Source organism: Teleopsis dalmanni, chromosome X (assembly GCF_002237135.1).
Source record: "Teleopsis dalmanni isolate 2A chromosome X, ASM223713v2, whole genome shotgun sequence".
NCBI lineage: Eukaryota > Metazoa > Arthropoda > Insecta > Diptera > Diopsidae > Teleopsis > Teleopsis dalmanni.
This window is the reverse complement of record NC_051848.1, coordinates 60,314,485-60,326,281: the sequence shown is the minus strand read 5'-3', so window position 1 is coordinate 60,326,281 and position 11,797 is coordinate 60,314,485. Positions and strand designations below refer to the sequence as shown.

Genomic DNA, 11,797 nt, shown 5'->3' with positions numbered 1-11,797 from the left:
GTCATGTTTTCGCACAATTAAACAAATATGAAAAGAATATATTAAAAATTAACAGCAAAATGGTTTAAAAGCAGCGTTAATGATTAAAATTGAAATTATTGTACTAATATTTTGCAGAAAACAGAGCAGAATTTGTACTGAGAAGCATATTTTTAATGTCAATAACTTTGCAACTTAAAGATGAGGAATTTTTAAAACATAAAAAAATACACAGCACGAAAACAACGAACATTATTCGCCAGGTGCTTTTCACTGTTTTTTGGCATAGAATTCACGTATAAGCGTCTTTAAATATTTTTCTTCACGTTTGCGATCGCTCAAAATACGTTTCAATTCGTCATTGCGCTGGGTTAGCTGTTGTTCTTCGCTAAGCACATTTTCCATTTCGAGCTTCTTCTTCTGGCGATAACGAGTAGCGGCGTTTTTGTTTTGTTCCTTTTTACGTAATTTACGATCTTCGATTCCACGACCATATGGACGAGTACGCTTCTTTGAGCCATTAGTAGCAGTGGCCTTTAAACTGGACTCTTCACATCCATTGTGAGCTGGTGACGAACCTGCCGAAGAATATGAAGAACATGGCATCCATTCTTCGTCCGTACTAGATTCAATTTGTGATGGTGCAGAATATGAAGACATAGATTCGCAGTCGTCATTGTTAGAGTCAAATAGTTCCTTGACACGCTTATTAACGATTTCATCGACAATTTGCATTTCACGTGCAATATCAACATTGAATTCATTATTGAGCGCACCAACTGTACTATGTTGATTTTGTTGTTGCTGTTGTTCTTGCTGTTGTTGTTGTTGTTGTTGTTGTTGCTGCTGCTGTTGTTGTTGTTGTTGCCAATTATTAAAATTTAAAAATGTTGGTTGAACTGCCGATGATCCAAACTTATCGTTGGTTACAATTTGAACTGGTGAAGCTAACGGAGGAGTAGATGAAACTTGGAACGGAGCATCATTAACCTAGTGATGTGGAAGAAAAACTCTTATTAAAGTTCTTTTAAGTTCATTCTTAACTAACTTACATTGGTAGATGTTTCAATTGATGCATTTGGAAAGGCTGATGAAGCGGCTGTTTGTGGTGGAGAATGTGGTGGTGTTAATTGCGTAAGTACCGCAGTATCAAAATTGGTTGACCCAAAAGTTTCAACATCAATAGCGTTTTGAACTTTTGTTAATGTATTCGGATGAGAAATAATAGTTCCAATTGGAAAATCCAAAAGCTGAGACGAAGGTTTGATATCATTCCAATGCTCTAAAAAAAATTAAGTGGAATATGTTAATTAATAAGTATTATTCATTATATGTATTAGGTGTTATATATTTGAAATGAGTTAATAGTAAATGCCCAAAAATATTTGATTTAAACTCTCACTAACTCTCATGGAAATTATTTAATATTTTACTGAAGCTTCTACTAATGTTATTCAAACTATTCGAAGCTTCAACAGCTTGATGTTCGAATATGACTATTTTCGAGCATTTAGCTCGAGGACAGTGAGATATATATATACAGCAAGTAAAGTTAAATTAAGAATATTATTTGTTCGAATAGCCTTTCGGGTTCGAATGTTATAAAAAACTTAAACATCTTCGAATATTTATTTTTGTTATTGTAGCCCGTAAGAATCTATAAAGCTGATAACTTACCATAAATGGAATCACAAAGCCAAATACATGGATTAGGATGTAGATAAGTATTGATAATGTGAGGATGAAGAGATTTATTTAGAAGTGAGAATGGATTGGAAAGATAGATTTTGGAAGGGTTGGAAACTATGTCACCATGTCACTGCATACTTTGAGGTTTATTGTGACAATAATCATAAAGGGAAAGAGGTGAAATTTAAATAAAAGTCGTCCAGGATCAATACGAAGTAACGTACCCACTTCTATGGAACGAATACAAAGGTTATTTGAACTCAAGTTTCAAGTGAGCATTGGGGCAGGAAAACAGATCGAATTACTTAAACAGTGTAATTCTTAAGCACACTAACGCAATCTTTTTCACAGAAATGCCAAAAAAGTTGACAAAGTATTTCAAAATGGAAATTGATATAATTATTGTACATTCACTTAGGAAAACGTTTCAAATCGTGTCAACAGCATATTTAAAACATTTGTTTTGAGTTATTTTGTTAGTGTTTTAGCTCTGCTGAAGAAAAATATATAAGGAATGTCGATTAGAAATTAAGTAAATTAGGAAGTAAGCGAGGAAGCAGTATAGGAAAAGAAAAAATACAGAAAGTAGAGAAGTAAAACAGACGGTTAGTTATTTTAATCTTATTAAATTTTGCTAACATATGTTATTTCTAATTGCTACATTTCTAACGGAAGTATGCACTAACAGCAACTCCCCCCCCGGAACTTTATTTTAATATTTACTATTCATTTTATAAAAAAATATTAACGTCTTTATAACTATTTTTGAAAATAAAAGCATCTTATACTGTGTTTACACTTAGACTTATCGAACTTATTTCTTTAACATATTTTTACATGGATTTTGTGTAGATTTTATACGCAAAATGACACATATTTCTGCACATTTGTCGAGTTAAATACGATAGTGTAAACATAGTATAAACTAGCTGCACTAGGTTGTGCATAAACCTTAAAGAGTAATATTGTGTAAAAAATAAATAAATTTTAAAATATGTTTAAGTCAATTTAATATTTTTACAAATTGTTTTTAATTTTTTAATAAATTATTTTTAATAATATGTAAAGAAAGAGCATAATAAATTTTTCTACAACCTTAATAAACGTTTGAAAAATTTTATTTCATAAGATTTTTATTGAAATTCAATAAACAAGTAAAACAACAAAATAGAAAATAGATACGAATATTAAAATCAAATTGAAATAAAATATACTCATTGGCAAAGAAAAATAAATAAAATTTTAATTTGAAAACTACAACAATTCACACGTATCTCATAGAAATATTTCGATAGTAAAATATATACTACGTAAATATAGTTTCAATATCATAAAAGTCAAAAGATATTAAAAATTTTATTTATTCACGCAATGAAGGACATAGACCGCTAAAAATACACATATTTATAACATATACATAAACATGCAATAGAAAAGATCCATAAAATTCATAAAGAAATATTTAAGGCATAACAACACACTTTTGTCTAGAACAAAATATTGCGTATAAATACAATCAACCATGCAGTTCTTGGAACTATTTCAGACAAATTTAAATAAAAAATAATGACGTAAAAACCTTAAATAATATCAAAACATATGAGTGACGATGACTTGAATAATAATAAATCAATATAATACAAAGTTAATAGAACAAAATTCCAAAAGCCTAAAAACCAGAAGGAAATACCAACAGAAACCGACACTCAGAAATTTAAATATACATAATATACCAAATTATTTTAGAACAAGTTCCTTATAGATGCATTATAAAATAAGAAACACCACACAATAATTTAAATATTAATTAATAAAAAAAATTTTTGTTAATTAATATCGACTCTCGCAAACCAGGTCTTCTCATAGAGCCATTCATCTATAAACCCACCTCAAAATACACATTTATTATGTATATGACTTCATTGTTGAAGTCAATTCTCTTTCCTTTGTAGTATCTTAATAGTTAAAATTATAACTTATTAGTTATTAAAAGATAGTTTTGTAATTTTTTATTTGATCTTATAAAACAATCTTTCAATATGGTAACAATACTTATAAGCAGTTATTATTACCAATTCCACAAAATTACTTTAGAGCTTATTATTTTAACAAAGTTTTCCGAAATTATAATTCCGAACCCTTAGTTGTGCGATTAGTCGCAGCAAAACCTACGCATTATATCTGTTTTATTTTTTCCTAAATCCCACGGTAAAACCTGCAGAAATCCTCATAATCTAAATTCAATTTTTTTTTAGATATTACTTGACATCAATATGACTTATCATTAGTTCAGTATAGATATTAATATTTTTTTTGCTGAGATTTAAATCAGTTTTCACCTTAACCTGCTCAACCACTTTATAGCCATATACTTTTCTGAACTTTCATGAAGTCAGTAATGCTTAGCATTCGTCATTAAATGGATCGCTTTACATATGCTCTTATGAAAATCAGTGTTACAACCCAAGAAAATAATTATAATAGTTTTTATTTTAGACTTTCAAAAACTTGGTAATGCTTAGCATTCGTCTTTAAATGGATCGGTTTACATATGCTCTTAGAAAAACAAGTGATACCTACCCAAAAAAATAATTATAATATAAACGAAGTACCACCATCGCTTTTGATTACACAATCTGTTCTGGCATTACTGTCATATTACTATTGACCTATTATCCAGAAAAGAGAAAAAGCATATCACTTACAATTAATTAAAAATAAAAACGTTGTTAAGAATGTCAAAACTGCTTGACTGCCTGAGAAAATAAGTGGGAAGCTTTGTAAACGTTCTCTTATACACAGCTTTGGACAGCATTGGTCTCTCGCTTAACTACTGTATAACTACTTTTGAGCAAGAAATGATTTTCGCAGGATTCTGGTTCTGTGTGCTTAATAAATGTATGAAGAAACGAACGAAGAAACCTTTCTAACCGCTTCAAAAGCGGTTGATCCCAAAAATGTCCGAAAAATGTTCTGAATTTTACGAAAAGTGTTACAATACCCAGTGTTGAAGAATATCTAGACACTATATGTCTGGATACTATATGTTTTCTCAAATGCATCATACATTTCTTTCAACATATTTTTAATTATTTTGATCATTGAGCAGCTAAGATTATTAGTAAAATTACTGCTATCAAACGTGTATTATTTATAAAACCATATACTAATAATTTGACATATACTAAAGAATTTTTAACGATTTTGAATTTCGACGCTATATGCTTATATACTTATATATATAATAAGTAGTAGTGCGCAGAAGTGATTGATTCGAGCTTTTTTCCATTTGTCATTCTCTGACTCTTAATAAAGCACAGATCTTAAGTAGGATTGTTTTGCGTAGATAGAGTAATAGATTAAGGATACTTTTATGGAATTTAATATTATCTTATTTATGTATGAGAAACAGCAACAACAATATGTTATAAGCCTATAGTTTCTAAACAAATCTGAATAACCTTTTTTGAACTAACGTGAGATTTTCGTTGCTATACAAATAATTCTGTTTAACACTAAGCAAACTATTCTAGATGACCCAGCATTCCAATACAAATTATAACAATAACAAATACATAGTAACAAAAAACAATAACAACAATGTAACAATGACGAACTCATATTTAGAAGATTAGTTCTACGAATATCATCACATGGGTCCTTAGGGTTATCGCAATGCCCCAATTACAAGGTTTGCATTGCATAAAGTTTTGTATTTAGAACTTTGTCGCAATCAAGTGTGAAGGCAAATGAAACAACAAACTACAATAACAATTCTAGACCAGACAACACTTGCAATAAATTATATTAAGCACTCCAAAACAAAAAAAATGTCATTAATTGATAGTTCATTGCAACAACAATGCATATATATGTAAATATATGTTTTTATTATACGGATATATATAAATGAATTAAATAAATTCTTTGTGTTTTCATACGCACTTTATACATAGAGAAGTTTATGGAGAAGTCTTCTCTTAAGCCCATTAAGTTGCTTTAGTTTAAATTAGGCACAAAGACACGTGAATTTATTTTTCTATATATTGGTAGGTACATTGCACAATATATTTTTGCATTGAAACTATTGCATTGATTTTAACACCAGCACTACTGCCAGTACTACAAAAGTAATCATAAATATTGGCCTTGCTACAACACCTGTTAAATTTACAATAACAAACAGCGTACTTTATTTCATTTAATTATAAAAACTTACAGATTAAATTTATATAAAAAAAATATGTATATTGTTTCAATAAAAAAAAACAATAAACATACATGTATACGGGCTTGGGCTGGGTCTACAGCATTCTGCAATTTACATACTGGTTTCAAGTCAATGCATAATCTCTATCGATACGTTCAAATGGACCTACACAGCTAAAAATAATTCTTAGAAATATACCGCAGATCATATATAAAACCACAAGTCAGACACAAGGCAAACAGTATATGAATATGTGTGTGTTTCGAAAATATAGAGCACAGAATTTTTTAATTTAATAATAACAATAAACAGTGGGTAGAATTTATTTTTATTAGCGAATTCCAGAATCCAAAAATTAAAGTTTATATTGATTTTTCATCAAGCAATGAATGTATGAGCAAACAAAATTAACTGAATAGTACAAAAATTGAATCAATAATTAAATATATTAATATATACATATTATTAAAACTGATACATATAAATTGGTCGACTAAATTAGGTTTTTTATCAATTACCTAATAAACGGCTTCACTCTATTTATGCACGCAGTCAATACTGAGCTCACCAAAAATGCAAAACACAAGTAGCAAAAGCCTAAAGGTGAAAAGAACAATTTCACAAAAGAGTTTAAGAAATGCAAAAAAAAATGTTTGATTATTAATTTCTACGAAAACCTTTTGTATAAATATATACGAGAGTCACTATTAACACATTAAGCGTCATTATGAAAAAGTACTAACTTATTGAAAATTGCTTTGTTTCTCGAAGTATTCTCCAATATTCTTCAGATTTTATTCTATTCTTCAATCCTCCAAATTGAACAAAAATTGTTGTCTACACAATTTATTCTTGACGTTTAGGAACAAGAAGAAGTCATCAGATGCCAAATCAGGACTGCACCAAATCAGGCGGATGACCCATCAATTCGATTTTCTGAATATTCAAATAGTCAGTTGTTAAACGAGATGTGTGAAAACTCGCATTGTCTTGAAGGGGAATGATCCGATGATCCGATATACTTAGGAGTAAACAACTTACTCCATTTTTTTGGATTAATGTTATTCATACTTCTTTTTATTTTTACTACTTCTACTTCTTTTTAAACTTTTTTATTTTATTTTTTTCTCTTTTTTTTATTCCTTTTTTTCCTTTTTTTTTAATTAATACAAAACAATAAAAAAATAATAATACTAATAACATAAAAAATAAAATATTATTATAAAAAAAAAATAAAAAATTATTCTTAAAAAAATAAAAAATTATTATTAAAAAAATAAAAAATTATTATTAAAAATACAAAAAATTATTATTAAAAAAATAAAAATTATTTCTTTTTTCTTTGTCAATATACAAAGAAAGCGTAGCTTTACAGCAACACGAATACTTTATTCAAAAATTATTATTAAAAAAATAAAAAATTATCATTAAAAAAATAAAATATTATTATTAAAAATACAAAAAATTATTATTAAAACAATAAAATATTATTATTAAAAAAATTATCGAAAAAACCTCTTTATTAAAAAATAATTAATTATTATTAAAAAAAAATAACTAAAAAGTCATAAATAAAAAAGAGAAAGAAGTTTATCAATTAAAGTTACAAAAAAAAAAACAATAGAACAAAAAATATAAAAAAATTAATAAAAACAAAATCATTAACATTTTGTAATTTTTTAAAAGCGAGTTAAAATCATTCCCACTGTAGTTTGCAATACTAAATACAAGGTTAATATAGCATATATATATGTGTGTGTGTATGTAAACAAAACATATTTTAAATATTTGAACTTGTAATGTTATAAGTTTTTAAATTACTTTTATGAGTTTATTAATTTATTATAAAAGTTGTAAAAAAAAAAATTTTTAAACAAACCTATATATTTTTCCACCGTTAGCTACTTAACAATTTTTATTTATGCTCTATACAAAGTACTTTTTCCCTTATATATATGTTTTCGTTAATCTCTCTATTTGTTAACTTCCCGCTCTATTTACTTCTCCTACTTATTTATATATATAGATTAAACATATCTCTTTAATATGATTCATTTTTTGTGATCCAAAAAAGTACAAAATAATATGTCGCGTCAAAGTCTTCAAAATATTTATTTTATGACTTATTTCATGTCTTCATTTGGTCCATTTACTGGGAACTGAGTCTGGTGAATTAATGGGATAGGCATCGGGCCTATGAGACGGTGTCTATTATTTTATTTCCTTTTAAATAATGATTTTATTCGTTATAACAATACTTAATTTATTTGGTGATGTTGCGTACTATGCTCGAGTTATTATTTCTTTGAACTAGACCATTAGCAATACCCTCGTTACATGTCCATTACATGTCCTAAAAAAAAGGTAGCCATAACCAACTGCTTTTCGATTGTTTCAGAGTTTTCGCCTTTTTTAGTTTCTCACAAATTTTAAATTACTTTATTGTTTATTATTTATTATAAAATCTTATATAATCTAATAAAACAATCATTATACAAAAAAACCTTTCGTCAAAGACAAATTTATTAAAAATATTAAGACTATTTTTTATATAAATATGTATACAATACATGTATATATATATTATTTATATTTATATATAAAATATATTTAATAAAAAAAATATATATCAATAAAAACATATTCGTGTTAACCATGAGTGGTGCTTAATTGAGTAGTTCAAATTATGTTTGACTGGTAATCGATCGCTGGTATTGAAAAATGATCGTGTACTGATGGCGTGTGGTGCGGACTGCTCAATAGAAATCGAGACATACGAAAATAAATCATTTATAAGCAATTAAACTATTTTTATATATGTACGTTAGGTAATAGCAATAACATAAATACATGTACGTTCAGATCAAACATCTAGAACAGTTGGTAAAACTTTATTTAATAAATTTTAAATATGAAAAGTAAAACGTGGCATAAGGTTGCATAAAAAATAATATTGTATAATGTTCGAAATGTTCACAATGGAATTCGAAACCTAGAAAATTCAACAAGTTTTCTTACAAAAAAAAAAGCAGAATTTAACATAAAACACATGTTAAATTTTAAATGGTTTTTAGGATATTGAGTACTGTTTCTGTTTAGGTATATATGTTATTTTAACTTTATTTATAACATTTGATTTTTTATTAAATATGTATAATATTATATGTCATGTAAGTAACAAATTAGCCACACAGCAGGTTTTATGGAAATATTGTTTATACGATAACGAGTGAGAAATTACTTTTTCAACTTAAAAGACATTTAATTACATATTTTCTGCAGCTTAGCGCAAAACTCATTTCAATATAATATATACAGCTGTTAAAAGATTAATTCAGATTGAATGACCAGAATAACGATTTCATTTCGACACTTGCATTTAATTTAAAAATAAATTATGTCACGTTTATTGACAAATAGACATATAGTTGCCACATAAAGACAAGCAAACGACTCTGAAATTTACCATATATACATATATTAGTATTTGTAGGTTTATAACTTATTTGCTTTATATTTAATTGTTAATTATTTAATTGTTAAAAATAATCATTGTAAATAATTACTGAACATTTTTTTGCTAATATAATATTCAACAAAGATCTGTGGTCCTGATGTGTCTAACCAAATTTAAATTTCTACTGCAATCCAAAAAAAGAAAGTTGAACTGAAATGCACACACCCTGAAAAAACCTGCAGTAATATAATACACCGGAATTCTCGAAGAAATAGAAAGCTTTCTGTTATTTAATATGCATTTAATATAGTATTCGCATTTGCATTCGAAATGCTGTAAAAATATGCCTAAACCCTTTTCTAATAGTGTATATGAATTAGGAAATAATTTTTTAAATCAATATGGTCCACATTTGTGGTATTGTTAGATGAATCTGTTGGCTACTACTGGTAATTTAGTGCTACCGGTTACACTAAGGACATACTCTTTAAAGAATGACAGTTGCTTGGTACACTAAGTAATACTGATAATGATAGTGGTAAAAATTTTCAAGCTTATGCATGGATGCTGCTATTGTATGATGTCTTTTCTGTCAAAGAACAAAGTCCTTAATTAGGTCCAAATAGATATTATCAGACTTTAATGCTTACACAAGTAAAACTAAACTAGACAGATGGAAAAATACATATTTTTTTTAAAGTTAAATTTAAATGTTTAATTGAAAATTTTAATGTTTGATTAGAGGACATATTTTTAAACTTAAAAAATTTTTTTAAATAATTTCTGTAAAAATTTTTAAATTATATTTTTGTAAAAAAAATACATACATATTGTAACATATACATTAATTCCTTAGTGAAAAACAAATAGAAAAGAAAGAAACATATTTGTAAAGTCATTTATATACATTTTTTTACATTGAAAACTTCAGATTTTTAAAATATTTTTAAAATAAAATATAAAAAAAATAATATAATAAAATTAACAGAAATAAGAAGGAGAAATAAAAAACAGAATAAAAATATAATATATATATAATAAAAATATAATAAAATAATAAATTAATACAAAAAAAATTTAGTAAATAAATATATAAAGAAAAAAAATAGTAAATAAATATATATAAAAAAAAATAATATAAAAAAATAATATAAAAAAATATAATAAAAAATAATAATTTATTATTATAATAAAAAAAATCGAAAAAAAATATAAAAAACAGAATATGAATATATAGAAAAATTAAGAAATTAAAAGAATAAAAATATAAAGAATAAAAATATAGAAAAAAATATAAAAAAGACTAAAAATATAAAGAAAACTAAAAATATAAAAAAAACTAAAAATATAAAAAAAGATTAAAAATATAAAAAAAACTAAAAATATATAAAAGAATAAAAATATAGAAAATAATAAAGAAAAGTTTAAAAACAAAAAAAGGCTGAATAATAAATAAAACACTAAAACTATCAAGAGAATAAAAATATAAAAAAAACTAAAAATATAAAAAAAACTAAAATATATAAAAAAATAATAAAAATATAAAAAAGACTAAAAATATAAAAAAGAATAAAAATATAAAAAAGAATAAAAATATAAAAAAGAATAAAAATATAGAAAATAATAAAGAAAAGTATAAAAACATAAAAAAGGCTGAATAATAAAAAAAAACTAAAAATATAAAAAGAATAAAAATATAAAAAGAATAAAAATATAAAAAGAATAAAAATATAAAAAAGACTAAAAATATTAACAAAATAAAAACATAGAAAAGTAAAACAGCGTAAAATAAAAATATTAAAAGAATTAAAAATGTAGAAGTAAAAATATAAAACTATATGTATGAAAAAAATTAAAAGAGAACATTAAAAAAAATATTTAATAGTATATAAAAAAATATATAACTATGAGCTTATATTTTTAAAAGAAAAAAATTTTTAAAAAATTAATAATAAAGAAATAAAAAATAAATAAATTAAAAAAAGGAAATGAAAGAAAAAGAAATAAAAAAGACATTAAAAAAATATAAAAAAAAATAAAAAAAAATAAAAAAAAAAAACAATTTTAAAAAAAGGAAATTTAAAAACTTAAATAAAATTTAAAAAACAATTTAAAAAAAACGAAATTAAAAAAAAATCAAAGAAAAAAGAAATTAAATAAACACAAAATTCAAAGGAAAAATTTAAATAAAATACAAAACTTAAAAAACATAATTAAATAAAAAACAAAAATTAAAGAAAAAAGATATTAAATAAAATACAAAAATCAAAGAAATAAATAAAAATTAGAGATAAAAGAAATGAAATAAAAAATGCAAATCACAGAAAAAGAAATTAAATAAAAAACTAGAAAAAAATATACAAAAAAAATAACATAAAATAACTAAAATTTTTCAAAATATGACAAATATCTTATTAAAAGTTATATGAATGTTCTATAACCAGAAAAGCAATTTTCGGATA

At 24.8% G+C, this 11,797-nt stretch overlaps 1 protein-coding gene across 2 annotated transcripts in view; it reads right to left on the bottom strand.

The window, feature by feature from the left end:
* Positions 1-234: 234 nt before the first annotated feature.
* Positions 235-11,797, bottom strand: part of LOC119687054 (myb-like protein AA) — a 49,385-nt gene continuing 37,822 nt past the window's right edge. For both annotated transcript variants that reach the window (XM_038101209.1, XM_038101210.1), the window contains 2 exons: positions 1,032-1,261; positions 235-969 (listed from right to left, as the gene is read on the bottom strand). In XM_038101209.1, the coding sequence (XP_037957137.1) occupies positions 250-969; positions 1,032-1,261 (950 nt within the window). In that variant the 3' untranslated portion in view covers positions 235-249. The remainder of the gene's footprint in view (positions 970-1,031; positions 1,262-11,797) is intronic.